The sequence below is a fragment of the Sardina pilchardus genome, chromosome 20, assembly GCF_963854185.1.
Source record: "Sardina pilchardus chromosome 20, fSarPil1.1, whole genome shotgun sequence".
Classification (NCBI taxonomy): Eukaryota; Metazoa; Chordata; class Actinopteri; order Clupeiformes; family Clupeidae; genus Sardina; species Sardina pilchardus.
The window spans coordinates 28,343,670-28,362,400 of NC_085013.1; the positions used below are offsets into that span (position 1 = coordinate 28,343,670).

The following is an 18,731-nucleotide window of genomic DNA, read 5'->3' on the forward strand; positions in this document are numbered from 1 at the left end:
TACTAGCCGTGATGGCTAAAACAGCGCCTCTCCCCCTCGGGAAGTGTCACCACTAGATACCAGCGCCCTTCTTTCATTTCATGCCGAGTGTGTGAGGATCTGTGGCAGCCATGCATTCCTCTTACAGGCGATGTGTGTGTGTGTGTGTGTGTGTGTGTGTGTGTGTGTGTGTGAGCGAAAAGCACTTGCATGGATGGCGGGTGCTCCAAAAAACCCTTGCTGCCCTGAGGGCCCCCAATGCTAAGTAAGATAGCAGACCACGCAGGCATCCATAATCTCACATGCTGCAACTGTAGCTGCGCATTGCACTTCTGAAATCTCAGCTTCCCACAAAATCAGCCTCATAGGCTACTGCTCCCAAATAGTTACACATTTCTTAATCATTGAACAATTTCAGTTACAATTGATTGGCATGTACCACACAGCAACATTTAGTCAAGAAGTGGTTTGTTTAGCACAGGGAAAATAAGAAGTAATGCTAGTTAACGAGGCCTTTACAATATGTTATACAGTCTGTAAAGCTGGTAATTTTCCATCCTCTAAAGTTCAGAATGGGGGAGACGACCTCACAGCTAGACTCCTTTGTGTCCAGGTGATCTATTTGCATTTGAACTGTCCCCATTGTGTGTGTGGCCGGCCATTTGGTTAAAGGCCCTCGGACACACCTCTTCTCCCCCTCTCCATGCCTCTGATGAATTAATGTTGGAAACTAAAATGTATCTGTTTCATGACAAATGATAATACATCCATGTTTGGTCTTGAATTAATACTTGTAATGTGGGCAACAGCCTAATCACAGTTTCATTGCAATCTAATATATTTGTACATGGTTATAGACTAAGAAATACACTATAGAGTTTTAGACGCCACACCCACTCTCAGGTAAAGAAGCCCTGCTGAGCTGGGGGTGGCTGGATGAATGAAAAGAAGGAACTCTTGCAGTGATGCTCTCTTCTCGCTATCTTGGCTCTCTTCTCTTCCTGCTCTGTTCTGGTCTAGGCAAGAGGTCACACTGACCTCTCTGCCCCTCTCTCTCTCTCTCTCTCTCTCCCTGCCTTTTCTCTCTCTCTCTCTCTCTATCTATCTATCTTTTGATTTCTTTATGGGGTTTGTTATTTTCATTATTTGATATATTGTTTTATCTGGTGTATGTAGCATTTTAACTTGGTAACTTGTTAAGGTTTAAGTCCAAGTTTATTGTTTGTTTTGAGGTTAAGATTACTTATCCTTTGTTACTTTGTTTAAGGATAATTACTGATACTTTTACTCTTACCTAAGGCTCAAGGCCTAATAAATGGTTAATTCTCCTCGCTCAGTTTGCATATCTCTAAAAGTTTAGTGTGCCATTTCATTCTCTGCCATAGTTAACATCATTAGTTATTTGGTAATGTATTAGAGGTACAATATAATCTTAATGGAGTCAGATTTACGTGGTGAAATTCCTAATAACATTATCATTTAACTCCACATGGCTACTGATCCATTGTTCTTCACGCATGTAAAGGGACAACGTCCGACGTGTTTGTGTAGCGCGTTTGGGACTGTTTTTTCACCCTTTACAAGTGGCGACCTCGACCGTGATCGTTATGACGGGATGTACCTATATTTCTGAAATTTGGTGAGTAGAAAAACTTCTTAAAGACGTGTAGCAGAAAGCACACGCATAGGCCTACGCATTATTTTCGCTATCAACTCACCTAAAGATTCAGAAACTTTGCTCTCTCCGTTATACGGAAATACGAACATGGACAGATGTAGTCACGTGATAATATTTCTTTGTTTAATACATTAAGACAGAGAATGGCTGAAATTGTTGGAACTGAAGGCATTACTTCTTACTCTAGTGGGATAGAGATATGCAACTGGCGATTTTTCATTGAAATACATGCGTTACAAACAAAAAAACATGCAATTATGGACGGTGTTATCTTGTTACTTCTCATTCTTTTCATTTATTCATTATTGAACACCGCGCAGTCATTGAAACCTTTCTCTGATGCGAGATATGTGGCTATCCCCAACAAAGCGATGTCAGAATATGTTGCTTCGTCAGAATTGTCGTTCACAGCCGACTCAAGCAACGACGTCTCTTCTAACACCACTGGAACAGCGCAAACAGACTGCGAAAAGGAGGCTATCCAACACATGGACGCAAACGACCCTAGCATTGTCTGCAACTCATGTGGAAAATCAGAACATGAGATGCAGACATGTTGGTCACCAGGCTTTCGAAAACACCGCCAACACACAGCCCAATCATCTAACACCTTTGCTTCTCCTAACAACCCCCATGCCTCTGGACCCATCCATTGTTCTAGGTGTTAAGGCGCCAATTGCTGTGTGTGTGTGTGCTTTCACTGAAGGACAATGTAATGATGCAGACTAACCATTCAAGACCATGGTAAGACAGAGTTTTATATTTTTTAAACTGAACATGATAACATTAACCTATACTAATAATAGCACAGATAATTCCATGCAACAACCTGTAGCATTGTTCTCCCAAGGTGCTCTGATGGGAAATTTGTTAGTCAGATATTCAGACAGTGTTTTAATTTACTTTGAAGAAAATGGTATTTGCTAGCTTGTTGTATGCTCATGTATAGTGAGTGTGTAGACTCTGTAAGTGTTGATGCTTGAAAGCATTTAACTGTGCAGATGCTAGTAGCATGGTTATTCTTCACACTTTTTGTTTTTCTTTATACTCACCGGTTAAACCAAATGAACGGTCACTGAACCAAAGAGTATCTACTGAATGAATGTTAGGTTGGATCTCTCGTGACTAACAAATAATGCCCATATCTATGTATATATATAAAAAAAAATGGGAAATGCAATGTTGTAGATTGTTGCTTAGTATGACTACCACCTAAAATTTGAATGTCTGTATATGTCTCTGCCAAAAGGAGGCCCATGTGCAGCTGACTGTGTGGCAGACACATCATGCCAACATTCTTATACCAACTAAATGTTAAGTCTATTGTTGAATGTCCAGAAGTGATAAAGCACATACACACACACAAGTAAATGTTCTATTAATGATTCAAATTGAAGAATTTAACTGCTGGGATGAACTAATTTGCCTTCCTTTTAACCACTATCATTTTATATACATTCTTTGATTATTTGATTTAATTTCCTTGATAAATTTGTATTCAGTGTGCAAATAATGCCAGTAACAAAGATGATTTATCTTATGAAACATTTTTTTCAATTTGAGATACACCAGAATGTGTTTAATTCCATTTATTTTGAAATTTGTATATTGGTTTGTTTGTTTTGCTCTTTCTCTCTTTCCCGTTTTTTCCCTATACACATGCCCAACTCATCGGAAAACAAAAGACTATTGATATTCTAATGTTACAGCAGACAGACGATACTCTCACGATTCTGCTCAACTCCAGATTGCCTTTACACAAAGAGGACAAGAATGTTCCACGCTGCATCAATGCTCACCTGATCCTGAGAACTTGTTTCGGACCGGAGAAGCTCGGTCAACTAATGTCAAAACTACTCTGAGAGATTCCTTTGGACACTATGGACAAATATGTGAATATGGATGGCCAGCTTTCATTTTTGACACTTATGAGATAATGACTTCACAGTGTCAACTGGGCGACTGTAAAGCTGGTAATTTTCCATCCTCTAAAGTTCAGAATGGGGGAGACGACCTCACAGCTAGACTCCTTTGTGTCCAGGTGATCTATTTGCATTTGAACTGTCCCCATTGTGTGTGTGGCCGGCCATTTGGTTAAAGGCCCTCGGACACACCTCTTCTCCCCCTCTCCATGCCTCTGATGAATTAATGTTGGAAACTAAAATGTATCTGTTTCATGACAAATGATAATACATCCATGTTTGGTCTTGAATTAATACTTGTAATGTGGGCAACAGCCTAATCACAGTTTCATTGCAATCTAATATATTTGTACATGGTTATAGACTAAGAAATACACTATAGAGTTTTAGACGCCACACCCACTCTCAGGTAAAGAAGCCCTGCTGAGCTGGGGGTGGCTGGATGAATGAAAAGAAGGAACTCTTGCAGTGATGCTCTCTTCTCGCTATCTTGGCTCTCTTCTCTTCCTGCTCTGTTCTGGTCTAGGCAAGAGGTCACACTGACCTCTCTGCCCCTCTCTCTCTCTCTCTCTCTCTCCCTGCCTTTTCTCTCTCTCTCTCTCTCTATCTATCTATCTTTTGATTTCTTTATGGGGTTTGTTATTTTCATTATTTGATATATTGTTTTATCTGGTGTATGTAGCATTTTAACTTGGTAACTTGTTAAGGTTTAAGTCCAAGTTTATTGTTTGTTTTGAGGTTAAGATTACTTATCCTTTGTTACTTTGTTTAAGGATAATTACTGATACTTTTACTCTTACCTAAGGCTCAAGGCCTAATAAATGGTTAATTCTCCTCGCTCAGTTTGCATATCTCTAAAAGTTTAGTGTGCCATTTCATTCTCTGCCATAGTTAACATCATTAGTTATTTGGTAATGTATTAGAGGTACAATATAATCTTAATGGAGTCAGATTTACGTGGTGAAATTCCTAATAACATTATCATTTAACTCCACATGGCTACTGATCCATTGTTCTTCACGCATGTAAAGGGACAACGTCCGACGTGTTTGTGTAGCGCGTTTGGGACTGTTTTTTCAACCCTTACACAGTACTGTATGTTACACTTTGCAACTTCAATATAAACACAAATTTGGATTTGGATCATTAAATATATGGATACTTAACCTCTCATTTGTACATGATCTTATTTTTATCTATTTATTAAAAAAAAAAAAATCAATTAAAAAAAAAAACTTCTTACCTTTAAACTTGACCTCTAGCACTTCGTTGACATTCTCAGTGATGTCACCATTGGGGTTGAAGGTGTGGCATGGACAGTGCACACTGACCTCGAGACCCAGGTTAGAGTCTGTGGAGAATTCACTTGAAAGTCAAACACATGTTCTGGAACAGTTAAGGCACAAATAAGTGATCTATATGCAGAAGTTTACAAAGATAACTACAAGTAAGTGGACGGAACCGATGATCAAGACATGGTCATGATATGTTGGTGTCATTGCACCACTTCAGAAGTGTTGTCACGTCACACATGTGATTCTATTCCACAACCATAACAGACAAGGCTACTGTCAACAACAAGACAAGCTGGCAGCGATCAGAGCGGCTGGGCCAGAAGGGTACAGTGCGTCCCATTGATCTGTAGCCCAAGGCCAGACATCACAGTGGATGAGCGCCTGCTCTGCTTTAGGGAAGCCTGCCCATTTAAACAGTACATGCCAAAGCAATCTGTCTAAATATAGAATAAAGATATTGGCAGCATGTGATAGCCTACGAGGGCAAGTTATGCCTGGAACATGCAGGTTTATACTGGGAAACCTGCTGCCTGCACTCCCGGGTGGTCTTGGACATGCCTGCGGGTCTTCAGGGGCACAACATGATGTGAAAATGTCTTCACCTCATATGCCCTTGGTCAGGAGCTGATCTTAAAAAAAAGACCCTGGTGGGGACAGCCAGAGAGAATAAGCCTGACTTGCCTCTGGCCTTATATTCACTATCAAGGATAGGGATTGTTTTTCCTCTAAACTGGTTTTCACCAATTCAATTTTTTGAACACGCACGCACATACACACACACACACACACACACACACACACACACACAAGTTTTCCACAATTTTCAGAGTTTGCGTGAGGACAAGTGAACACAGCAAGCTTTTTGACGGTTTCCCGTTTCTTGAAAATGTTGTCAGAATAGAATAGAATAGAATAGAATATATACTTTTTTGATCCCGTGAGGGAAATTCAGTTCTCTGCATTTAACCCAATTTAACCGAATTAGTGAACACACAGCACACAGTGAACACACAGTGAGGTGAATCACACAACCCAGAGCAGTGAGCTGCCTGCCCAACCAGCAGCGCTCGGGGAGCAGTGAGGGGTTAGGTGCCTTGCTCAAGGGCACTTCAGCCGTGGTGGACTGGTCGGGGATCGAACCGGCAACCCTCCGGTTACAAGCCCGATGCGCTAACCAGTACACCACGGCTGCCCCTCAGGTCTACGATTGGCCAATATCACCATCTGTCTGATCTGTCAAGTGTTGTGTTGGGCAGACCAGCAATAAGTCCAATACACAGGGACCATCTAGAAATAGCAATACCCGAAAAACAGACACCCTCTTAACATCTTCAGAGACATACTGACAGATGCTAGCACCCATGGGTTTTAGCCAGCAATTGCTACCATGCCTGCCTCCCAATCCATTGCTGCAAGTTTATGGGTTAGAGCAAAGTCCTTTTAAGGCAAGTCACGTCACTCGGCAGCCATATTGGCCATGGTCGGGCAGCGACTTTGACCGGAACAAGACCAGGCCCTACAGTATCTAAATGAATGGGGAGAGAGCTGGATGTACATGTTTCGAGTTGTAAGGGACATAAAAAGCACATGTTTGAAATCACAATGAAAAATCGTGATTACGACTAAAATCGGTTTGGTGGTTTTGTATCAAATTAACGCTTAAAAAGCCTTTTTCTTACTGGTAATCTTGGACTGCACATGCTTAATTCTTCACGACGCAGTTTTCAAAAAGCGTGACCGCCAAGAATCGGCAAAATGGTTGGAGCAACGGCACTGGAAGAGGTGGGACGTGCAAACCGGTGTAAACACCTGCCATCTTTGCGTTACGAAGTTACTCCATGCATTTCAATGGGCGATTTTTCCAGTGCTCCTCATATACTGTATAAGTGTCTCTGGTTAGAGTCTTGAGGCGGAACCTGAATAGCTTTACAGTTTGTACGCAAAACCTCCCTTCCGATACCTTAAGAGGTAGCGCTAGCGACAGATGCTCCCATGGGGTTCAGCCGTCTTGCGAGCACACCAACCTCATGGGCTTCCATAGGTGTTTATTTCTGTGATGGGGTTCAGCCGTCTTGCGAGCACACCAACCTCTCAATCCCAGGTGCTGAACGTTTGCAGATTCAAGGATGGTAGGCTGGTGAACCCTGCCTGATCTGCCGGTGATTTGGATCTCTCCTGCTTCCTGTCTACATCTTCTGGGTCCAATCACAAACTAGCTTATCCAAAAGCATACAGAGTAATGTAAACTAAGCCTCTCCTGCAATAGAAATAAAGCGCAGACTCCCCAGACTAATGTTCAATCTTAAAAGGTTGAGCTTAGGATGGTGATAACCAGACTATAAGGATGGTGCAGTGCTGGTGCAGTGACATCATTGCGCAGGTTAGACTTGCATGTCTCAAACTGGGGGATATTAAGTGCGAAAGACACTAACCAGGTAGCCTACACTGCCAGAAATGTAGGCTACTTCAGTTAACAAGGCTACCCGTAATTTCCCGACTATTAGTCGCGGCTTATACATTGATTTTGCAAAATTTCTTCAGCTCTGAGGTTTATACAGAGAGGCAGTTAATATGGTGTTAACATGGTTTTGTTTCTTTTAACTTGCATGAAACACTGTCCTGCGGCTTATACACAATGCGGCTTATATGCGGGAAATTACTGTACTATTACCTCATAGCGTCATCATGATAGCTAGCCTAGCCTGCACTAAGATAACGTTAGCTAATGCTGCACAGAGAAGTATAGCCACTGTGTGAGAAAAATGCTGCAAAGTGTTGCCAAGCTGTCAGGCCTCAGGCCGGTGCAGGTACAGATCAGTGAGTTACAGTGGAAAACAATCCAATCTACAGTAGCAGGCAAAATTGACAATCCAGTAGGCCTACAAGGGCAGAGACAGCAACCAGATGAGCAGTCAGGGACAGGCAGACTACCCAGAACACGTAAGGCCAAGTCAAAACCATAAAAGGTGGAAATTGCTTACTTACTTACTTACAAAATCAGGTCATACAGAGCTCACAACAAACTAAAAAGGCCAGGGTTTAAATGCACACGGTGATCCAACATAATGAGAAACAGAACCAACATAGAATATGGCGGGAAAAAACACTGACAGGAAGTAGACCAAAAAAGGTGAGGGGCGGAGTTCAGACCATGACATAACACAAACAGCACATGGTGTGAAAAACAAAAACAAGCGCAGAAGTGTCAAAACACTGGCAGGCAGGGGGAGACAAAACCATAAGTCAAAGTGAGACACAGACACAAACTACCCTCAGCTCTGTGTAGGGTCAGCTCAACCAATAACTAGGGTTCAATTCCGAACCTGTAGTTGCAAGTCTGTGATGCTTTGGACAAAAACAGCGTAGCTAAACACCTCAACTCCCAAATCAGTGAATGTGATTTGCATTTAGTCCTGCAGTTGGTCCTTGACTAGATCAAGTAACTGTTCATTTGTCTCATCACTCTCTGAATATATAAAGGCCTATATAAAAAAAATAAATAAATAAATAAAAAAAAAAGTAAAATTACAGGATGTAAAATTATAGAAATCAAACTAAATAACATATCCTTGAATCTGGATCGCATTCTGTTGTGTGGATAGTCTCACATGTTATCTTACTCCTCCAGAAAAGCAAAACGTCCCACCAATACTGTGCCAAAGACAATGTGAGTATTGTAGGCTACATCTCACACATTTGACATATCACATGGCCAAATGTCTAGACTCAAAAACAATCACACATAAGCATTGTATTTTCAGAGCAGAGGTTTAGACATTTTGGGTTTCATCCAGGGATTTTTACCAACCCCCCTTCTCCCTCCTCTCTTCTCTCTGCCCCATCTCCTCCCATGCTTACTGCCCCTCTTCCCTCCTCTCTTCTCTCTGCCCCATCCCCTCCCATGCTTACTGCCCCTTCTGTATACAGCACATGTACAGCACAGACCAGCATTGAGCACAGGCAGCACAGATAGAAACGTTATTGATATTAACCCTGTACCGTCAGACCGGTGTGTTTGGAATGTTGGAAAATTAACATTCTAAAGAATATCTGGGTTCATTGAATTCTACATAGAATTGTAGAACGTTGAATTGTTGCGGAATGGAATCTTGTGTTAGAATGTTCAAACCCACCCTTTTAATTGCTTTGCACTCACCTCTGTTTGTAAGCCACTCCTTCACTGTTCCAGTAACATCAAAGGAGACCCACTCCGGATTCCCTTTGGTCAACACGTTCTTGCCCCCGATGTAGCGCTGCTTGGCGATGTGGTCGTCCTGCCGAAGGATCTGCAAATGGGACGAAGAGGAAGCTGACAAGAGCGCAGCAGGACACAGCACCATCATCAGCTACACGGATCTGTTCAGAGTGAGGTAGGATGCTAACGCAAGTACCAGACTGTTAGCTGCAGCTTATACATTGATATTGCAACATTTCATCTATGAGGTTACTACACAGAGGACAGTTAATATGGTAATAATATGGATTAGTTTTTTTTTTTTTTTAACTCACATAAAACACTGTCCTGCGGCTTATACACAATGTGGCTAATACACAGGAAATAACTGTATATTGTTGACATACTATTTCTTATTTAGGGTAGGTATTTTTGTTGCTTTGATGGTTTGATGTGATAAGGCATTCATGATGTGTAGTGTGCGAGTGAATGAGATATACCCAGAGCTCAACAACAACACAGCAGGTTCCTATTGAGTGTTAACGTCCCTCCACTGCCAACAAGAACTGTGGATATTCTCCCATCCATCAGTCCATAGTGCTGTGAATGTTTTTACAGCTGGCCTTCTCTCCTCTGATCGAACACTGTTTTTATTTGCCATCCCAGATATATTCCAGAGCTTTCATTCTAGCTACTCACAGCAGCACTCCAAGGAGAATGACTCAGTCAACCCTTGGTAATGATATTCCTGGAAATCTGTTTGTCAGTTAGCTGTTGCAACCAAAGGATTGTTCTAACAGTGGAGACACAGATCACCACAAAGCATGAGGACTCAGTCAGGTCATCAGTGGTGCAGAAGGGTTTGGAAGTGAAATGATCAGGGTGGTAAAACAGTCATTATCACCAAAAGAAAATACCCTCATGCAGGAGGAAAACACACACGCACACACACACACACACACACACACACAATCCCAGACATCATTCCCACCAGAGATGTCTGAGCTAGACACTAAAGGATGCACTCAGCCAAAATGTTCTCGTCTCTCATGGAAAAAGTGACTGTGGGTTTGAGTGTGTGTGTGTGTGTATGTGCACGTGCACGGAGTGGGGGCCGTGGAGAGGGGGTGGGGAGGAGACAACATGCATACTTGGGTATGTCAGATATCTTTGTAGAGTGCTGTATATTGCTATTTTGTGTCTTAATTGGTCATCGGCATAGTACTGTAGTAATAAGAAAATAACAAAGTCCTATGAGTTCCCTTCTTTTCATTTGACCAAGTGTATAAGGCTGTCTCATTCTTTTGATGAGGTGGTGGTGTGGCTGTTAGGGATCTGACCTTCTCAGTTGAACATCACAAGGTTGTGAATTCAATGGCAGGTGATACCACCATTTTGCCCCTAAGCAAGGCCCTAACCCCAACTGCTCCATGGGCCCTGTTCAATGCCTACGTATGACTGTATGATCACTGTATGGAAGTTCACTGCATGGCCTAGTGCCAGTCATTTTTCTGATCCAGCCCAATAGCAGATTCTGTAGCAGATGTCAGCAAATAAATTAAATCAGGTCCAATTGAATTTGTCACAAACATTACACAACATTTCACACAAGTAGTTAAATGCCTTGCCACCTGACTCTGTCTGATTATCTGGGCATAATCAAAACATACTGTATAAAAAAGCCAAGAAATAGATAAATTAGAAGATAAATCCAGCAATGTGATATTTACATATACACCACCTCAATAAATATGGCTATGCAGTAGCAGTTGGGAAGATGTGCCTTCCCTCCCCTCTGATGTGTGATAAAGTATATTGGGCTACACTTTAGGCTACTTGAAGGGATCTACTACATGAGAGTGATATGACCGCTGAACGCTGTGTCCGGTGGGCGCCGGCCTTAAGTCGGTTGTTGTCATGACAATTTAGGGTTAGGGTTCATGTATCATGGCAGTGTCATGTCACTCTTCTGTAGATACCTTCAAGTGAAGTGTTAGCGTATACTGTATGTATGTTATGTGTCCCAGTCCTCATTCAGTAGGTGTATAGACCGTGGACAGAAGCAGTCTCAGTGCTGGCGTAGGCTTACTGAAGAGCCCATTGTTGGGATAAAGCTTACTTCTATATACTATGAATGAATCTACATAATGTAACCTATTCTATATGAGTTGTTCAGGCACTGCATGGAAAGTGCTATTGTCAGTAAAGGACAAAGCAAATGACTTGGGAAGTTTAACAACTGGGAGCGTAGTTACTGTAGCTGCCAGAACCTTCCAAAAATGGAGAGTTTGGGTGTGCTTAGTCATTGACCCCCTTGGCCCCATTCCCTTAGTTCTAGGAGAAGCTGATACTGCAGGTGTAAATAAAGGCAATGCTGTGAGCTATACTAAAGCAAATCAGGGCGGAGGATGGTGTGGACTAATCACTGGACAGGTGTGCATAGGACATATTTTTCTCTAATAGGTAATATGTTTAACTCCTGCACCTTGCTTTATTCAGGTCAAGACATACTGTAATTACAGAGACAGAATATTAGACAGCACGTACACCTTCAATGCACGTATCAGCAATGTTTCTCCAGTGCCTACAGAGCGCTGCATTGCAAGACTCCACTCAGCCCTCAGTCAGCACCTGCAGCAGGCCTCAGCAGTCCTGGTTAGCGCATATGCTACATCCCACATTGGCTACTCCTGGTCAGCCCGTATGCTACATCCCACATTGGCTACTCCTGGTCAGCCCGTATGCTACATCCCACATTGGCTACTCCTGGTCAGCCCGTATGCTACATCCCACATTGGCTACTCCTGGTCACCGCGTATGCTACATCCCACATTGGCTACTCCTGGTCACCAGTATGCTACATCCCACTCCATCCTACATCCCAACTCCATCCTTCAAGCTACTCCACCAGTTCCAATTAATCCAAAACTCTGCAGCAAGGATCATCACACACTTCAAATCCACAAGTCAAATAACACTTGGCCAGCTTCCTTAGTTTCATATAGAAGCTCTGCTCCTCCCATGTAAGGCCCTACAGAATCATGCCCCCTCTTACCTCACTGACCTCCTGGAGATCTACAGCCCTGCCCTTCCGGAAATTAACCTCAACAACATGGGCAAAATGCCATTCCAACACTGCATTGGGAATCATAGCGGACTTCAAAAGTCATCTTTCAGTATATTCATTGTAACATGATTGCTTATTACTGTATTAATCATACAAATTATATCACATTTATATAATGTAAATGTGCCTATACTGTAGTTGCACTGTCAATCTGTCCAGAAAATTGCTTTTAAACAAAATGTATTATTATTTATTATTATTATTAAAAATTGTATTCATAACCATGTTTCAACTATCAGCTGCCTCTGAGAAGCCACTCAGAAGGGAAGTCGAGCTTTGGTGGTGAAGGCGGCATCAGCTTACCTGGTACAACTCGATGCGCTGTTCATTTTTCTGAGCACCAAAGTTGGGCACGCGCAGTGCTCGGAACTCCGCACGGAACAAGTTGGTGGAGTTTTTCTCCATCACGGACACATTGAACCTGAAAACCTTGGAGGTGATTCCTTTGCAGGAGGGAATGTCATCTGTAATGAAAGAGTACAATTCAAGGTCACATTCAAGGTCACCTTTGTCTTGTACAGTACATGGGCGCGCCGCACACTCTCACCAATAAAAATGAAGCATGAAATTCTGTGTCTGCAGATTCAACTTCTAGAGATGATAAATCATCATAAATTGTGTGAAAACAGAAAATGGTCAACTTTTACAAGACCCATCATGACTGAGAATACACCACTGGCCCTGAGAGTGGATGACATTCAGTACTCTCACTAGGGACGTCTGCTTATGGAGGCGCACAGCTGCGTGGGGACCCACGGAAACTGCAGTCAGATACTGTATTTACATTAAAGCTTCAATTTATTCTCCATATGCTCTTGATTTGCTGTATTTCCACTAGAAAAAAACACTCACTTCTCAGTTTTACTCTGTGTGTGAGGACTCAAATCAGAAAGACACTACCGATGGCCTAACCTAAGGCTCTGCGTGGTATGCAGACAGTGTGTTCCTGCCACAATTCTACCAACCACTGGGTTACTTACACTAATATGACCACAGAAATGAGCTGTAACAGATAAAAGGAGAAAAAGGATGCTGTTGAAAGCTAGTGATTAGACTGCTGCTATGTACTGACAACTGATGAACTGTAAAAACACATCTGTGTCAGCTGGTGAAACACTGACATATACATTTTCTCAAGGATTAAGCACAGGAATGTTGAAAACAAATGAGGCACCTGGACAAAAACAATACTGTCCTAGTTAAAAGAGCTTAAGTCCCAAAATCAAAACCAAATGTCTATACAGTTCTGCTGAGGTCGGCTGACTGGATCGGGCCTGCACATGCCAGCCTATGCTCATCCAAACGTTCTGTGGCACAAGAGCTCCCATCATTTTCCTCTCTGCTGTTGTTGTGGGCAGACTGGAAGAGCATAGCACAGCTCTGCATTTTGTAGTCTACGAGGATCACACATGTTAAAATACTTGGAAACACGCTATGTGAATCTATCATAGTTTTGACAATTGTGTCAGTATGATGTAATGGCAGATGCCACATGTAATCAAACTGTGTAAGAATATATAGTGTGCAGATCAATGCCAAGCGGAATGGCCATTACCCCATGACCATAAATTATTTACTTATACCCAAATGCTGTGAAGTCTATTGTAACACCAAAACCATGCAACTCTTAAATATCCGACTTTGTATACAGAAGTTCAACATTCTTGTCCCTGAAGAGAGTTTGTCAAACTACTTTCCACGGTTTTGTTTTTAATTACATTGTAATGACCTACAGTAGGTCCTGTCATTAGTGGCACTCTACTTCTTGCCAAGCTACTGAAGGGAACTGTGTTAAATCTGGTCTGTCACATACTGTAGCTCAACATCAAAATGGCAAGGGTTTTCAGAGATATTTCTGACAACGGTTACATGATGACACTATTACTATTCATGAAAATGATTCAATAAAAATGATAATGTCTTACGGAACCCTTGAGAGCATCATAAATGTGTAATGTGGTTGAGGGTTCAAATTAAAGTGCTACCAAATACTCCTCATGGTCAGATCAAATATAATACAAAAAAAGAAACGTTGTGAACATCTCAATGTCTTGACTTGACTTTCTCATTAAAGATGTATAGCCAATAAAATATAGCAGGTTGTTTCATGCTTTTAATGTAATTCACCCCATACTTCTATCAGTAAAGCTTAATTTGTTTCACTTAAATATGACAGTATCATTATTTCATTAAAGAACATATGCACAGTGCAACACAAGACAAGCACCTGCAGAGACTGTTTTTACAAGCTGAATGGAAACATTCATTTCCAATCAAGCCATCTGTGTTTTACTATACATGCCCACACTATAAGGACACAGCAGTTTAACTTCAGAGCTGTCGTCCAAGCTACACAGTCACTTTATAGAAACTACGTGTGCCAAATCAGAGCAGTGATAATGCCCTTTAACACTTCTCCAGTTTTAGCTCTTAGTTATACATCTCCTTAGACGATTCACAGGAACATACTATGCAGCAGTGATTCTCAAAGTGGGGTCCGGGGACCCCTTGGGGTCTGTGACCCATAGCCAAGGGGTCTGCAAAATAATTTGCTTGAAATTATAAAGTTAACATTCTAAAAAGATGATGCTCTTTTCACCCATAAAACAAGCTAATTGTGTATATTTGGTCCTACCCACATTAACTTGGGATAGCGGACCCGGCCACAACTTCAGAGAATACGAATGGTTAACTGTTACGGTTACAAGGGGGTCCTCGTAAAATGTTATCCCCTAAAAGGGGTCCTTGGAACCAAAAACATTGAGAACCCCTACAATACTACACAGTCACTAAACTCCCCCCGTTGAGTCTCTATTCCTGCCCTGACTATATTTCTTTGTGTTCTACTCCGGCCGTCCTTCTCTCTCCTTACTGGCCATGCTGAATGTAGAACGGCTCATTTTCAGCAGAGATTTGAAATTCTGATCAAGTCTTTGGTTTCCTTTTTGGATGACCTAATTTTTCCTATTGCAATGGTTTTAAGATGGAGTTCAGATTATGGCTTATTTTTGCCAAGGCTTTAGTCTATGTAATTTGTTCCATGGCTGTGAGAGTTGAGGATTGCTAGAATAATTGGAGTGAAACTCAGGGCCCCGTTTAGAGTCCTCCCATTACAAGATTTACGTAGTAGGCCAGTTGGACAATGCTGACATCAGCGGGAACATGACCTTAACCTGTTATGAGGTGATTAGAACAAAGCATCAACCACAGAGCATATCCTTGAGAAACAGAATAACTAACCGGACATAATCTAGGATGGACCTATGGCTATATTTCAAGGTCTCAAAGAATAAACATCCCTATAAAAGTATGCTCAGTAAATATGATATCTTGTGTCTGTGTGCAACCAATCAAATGGTCATCTAACATATAAACAATACCCCGTTGTCATAGTTTTTGAGTGGTAACTACCACACTCATCTGTCATATACCATGTCCAAAACAGGAAGTTCAAGTCCAGATGTGCTTCATCTTATTAGTGCTGTGACATGGACCAGTGAGTGCTGTTCTGTACTGTACTCATGTTATTGGTGCTGTGACATGGACCAGTGAATATACTCATACTGTACTATACTCGTGTTATTAGTGCTATGACATGGACCAGTGAGTATGTACTGTACTCATACTATTGAGACATGGATCAGTGAGTACTGTACATCACACTCATGTTATTAGTGCTGAGACATGGAGCAGTGAGTGCTGTTCTGTATACTGTACTCATGTTATTAGTGCTGTGACATGGACCAGTGAGTATACTGTACTGTACTCATACTATTAGTGCTGAGATATGGACCAGTGAGTATACTGTACTGTACTCATACTATTAGTGCTGAGATATGGACCAGTGAGTACTGGCTACTGCACCACACTCATGTTATTAGTGCTATGACATGAACCAGTGAGTACTACTGCACCATACTCATGTTATTAGTGCTATGACATGGACCAGTGAGTACTGCAGGTTTGTGGGGTCTGAAGAAGGTTTGTGGGCTGTGTTTTAATCATTCCAATGTGTGTAAGTTCAGTTTAACTGTATTTGTGATTGGAATATGACCGTGTGTGTGTGTGTGTGTGTGTGTGTGTGTGTGTGGACGTGCTGATGACAATTCAGCATCTCGATGGCTTATGGATAGAGGTTGTCCCTGAATACTTGTACCTTTACAGTTTATTCATTGTTTATTTTCATTAGGTTATTGCTTCAATTTATATTGTTTATTGTTTATATTGCTATTCTCCCTACTGTAGTCTGAATAAAACTTCTTTTGAAATTGTTCACTGTTAAATTGATCATTGTATTGTTTTTATTTGTATGTCGCTTTGAACAAAGGCATCTGCCAAATAGCCATAACCACAACCATAACCATAACCACCTGTCAGAAGGCAAGAGTGACAGGACTGTGGCTGGGATGCATGGAGCCAGAGAGGATCTGTTTTGCCTTCTTCCTGCAGCACACGGCTATAGAGGGCCTGGAGGGTTGGAAGTGTTGGAAGCTCAGTCCTTGTGTTGTGATGCACGCTGTTGATCGGACCACTCTCTAGAGCTTTGCAGTCAGGAGCAGGGCTGTTGCCATGGCAGAGAGTGATGCTGCCAGTCAGAATGCCCTCAGTGGTACACAGCAGCAGAAGCTGTTCAGTATTCCGGTGCACATATCACACCACCGACTGCAGCCACCAAAGGAATAAGTGCCACTCCTCTGCGTCTGTGACCACATCTATGTAGCATAATCAGCTCAGATGATGATGTCGAGCCCTGCAGAATCTTAAGCAGCTGACTCTCTCCTCTTCTCTACACTCGGCAGTCTCCCTAGGCCTACATGTGGTCCAGTGTATGACCACATCTATGCAGCGTAATCAGCTCAGATGATGTCGAGCCCTGAGAATCTTAAGCAGCTGACTCTCTCCTCTTCTCTACACTCGGCAGTCTACCCTGTGGTCCACCATCCGCTCCTCACTGGTTGTGCTGACGTTGAGCAGCATGTTGTTGTCCATGAAACCACGATGTCAGGGTTGTCAACTCTGCTCTGCGAGCAGGCTCCTCTCGGCCCGCCACACAGCCGATTGTGGTGGTGTCAAACCTTAATGATAGTGTGGGAGCTGCGTGCGGCGCTGCAGTCACCGGGGAACAGCGTGTAGAACAGGCGGCTGACCACGCGTCCCTGGGGAGCACCAGCGCTATGTGCTAGCGTGGAGCACCAGTGCTACTGTATGTGCTAGTGTGGAGCACCAGCGCTATGCTAGCGTGGAGCACCAGTGCTACTGTATGTGCTAGTGTGGAGCACCAGCGCTATGCTAGCGTGGAGCACCAGTGCTGTGCTAAAGTGGAGCACCATGCTATGTGCTATGTGCTAGTGTGGAGCACCAGTGCTATGTGCTAGAGTGGAGCATCAGTGCTATGTGCTAGCGTGGAGCACCAGTGCTGTGCTAGCGTGGAGCACCAGTGCTGTGCTAAGGTGGAGCACCAGTGCTATGAGCTATGTGCTAGCGTGGAGCACCAGTGCTATGTGCTATGTGCTAGCGTGGAGCACCAGTGCTATGTGCTATGTGCTAGCGTGGAGCACCAGCGCTATGTGCTATGTGCTAGCATGGAGCACAAGCGCTATGTGCTAAGGTGGAGCACCAGTGCTATGTGCTATGTGCTAGCGTGGAGGAGGTGATGTTGCCCATCTACCATTCAAGACGTCAACGATCCAGCTGCTCATTGAGGAACTGATGTTAAAGTCAATAATTTCACGATGAGCCTTGATGGGTCACTGTGGTGTTTAAAGCAGAGTTGTGTACAATAAATAGCAACCCAGCACAGGTGTTTTTTCAGATCCAGGTAGAGAGAGAGCAGTGTTCAGCACAAATGCTACGGCATCATTTGTGGCCCTGTGGTGGTCTGTAAGAGAACACTGGACTGTGTCTGCTGTGGCAGATAGGGAGGATGGAATATGACATTTGACAAACGGCTCAAAGATGTGGTGTTGGGAGGTTTTCCCCATGCAGGCACCATGCAACCATGCTGAGTGATGCAATGAAACCATTGAAATTGCATTGACAATTTAGAATGAAAAGCTTGCCATTAGTAAAGCAATCCTCTATAATGTGCATTTTGTCATTGTTTTTTTCTTTTTTTTACTGAAAACACTGACTATCAGCAGTATCAGTGTATTGCCTGCCGTATTGTGCGTTATACGAATGATAGCCCCAAGGGTTTATAAGCCTGTGTTGCTTGCAAATGTAAATGACAAATGCCAAGCCATAACTGGCCTGTATTTGAAGTTTAAATATTATTAACTAGCAAACTGAGTTGGAAAAACTAGAATGTTTCTTTGTAACTTTCCATAATCTACTTCATGTTTGTAATACAACAACCATCTTCCATCATTTCGCAAAGCTCTATGACATCATTACATCTTGACTGGAGATAGACTAATGCAAAAGCATCAGCGTATTAGGAACACATAATAACATACAATAATAATAGTATAAGACTTGTGTAGGACAATATGTTTTGCGCAATTACACAATATTGAGTGGCCTGGGCTACACTGAAAGCGCAATTGAACGCACACAG

At 42.5% G+C, this 18,731-nt stretch overlaps 1 protein-coding gene across 2 annotated transcripts in view; it reads right to left on the reverse strand.

Moving 5' to 3' along the window:
• Positions 1 to 18,731, reverse strand: part of tgfb3 (transforming growth factor, beta 3) — a 30,537-nt gene that overhangs the window by 5,573 nt on the left and 6,233 nt on the right. For both annotated transcript variants that reach the window (XM_062522650.1, XM_062522649.1), the window contains exons 2-4: positions 12,479 to 12,639; positions 9,031 to 9,160; positions 4,823 to 4,930 (exon numbers count right to left, since the gene is read on the reverse strand). In XM_062522650.1, coding sequence (XP_062378634.1) covers positions 4,823 to 4,930; positions 9,031 to 9,160; positions 12,479 to 12,639 — 399 coding nt within the window. The remainder of the gene's footprint in view (positions 1 to 4,822; positions 4,931 to 9,030; positions 9,161 to 12,478; positions 12,640 to 18,731) is intronic.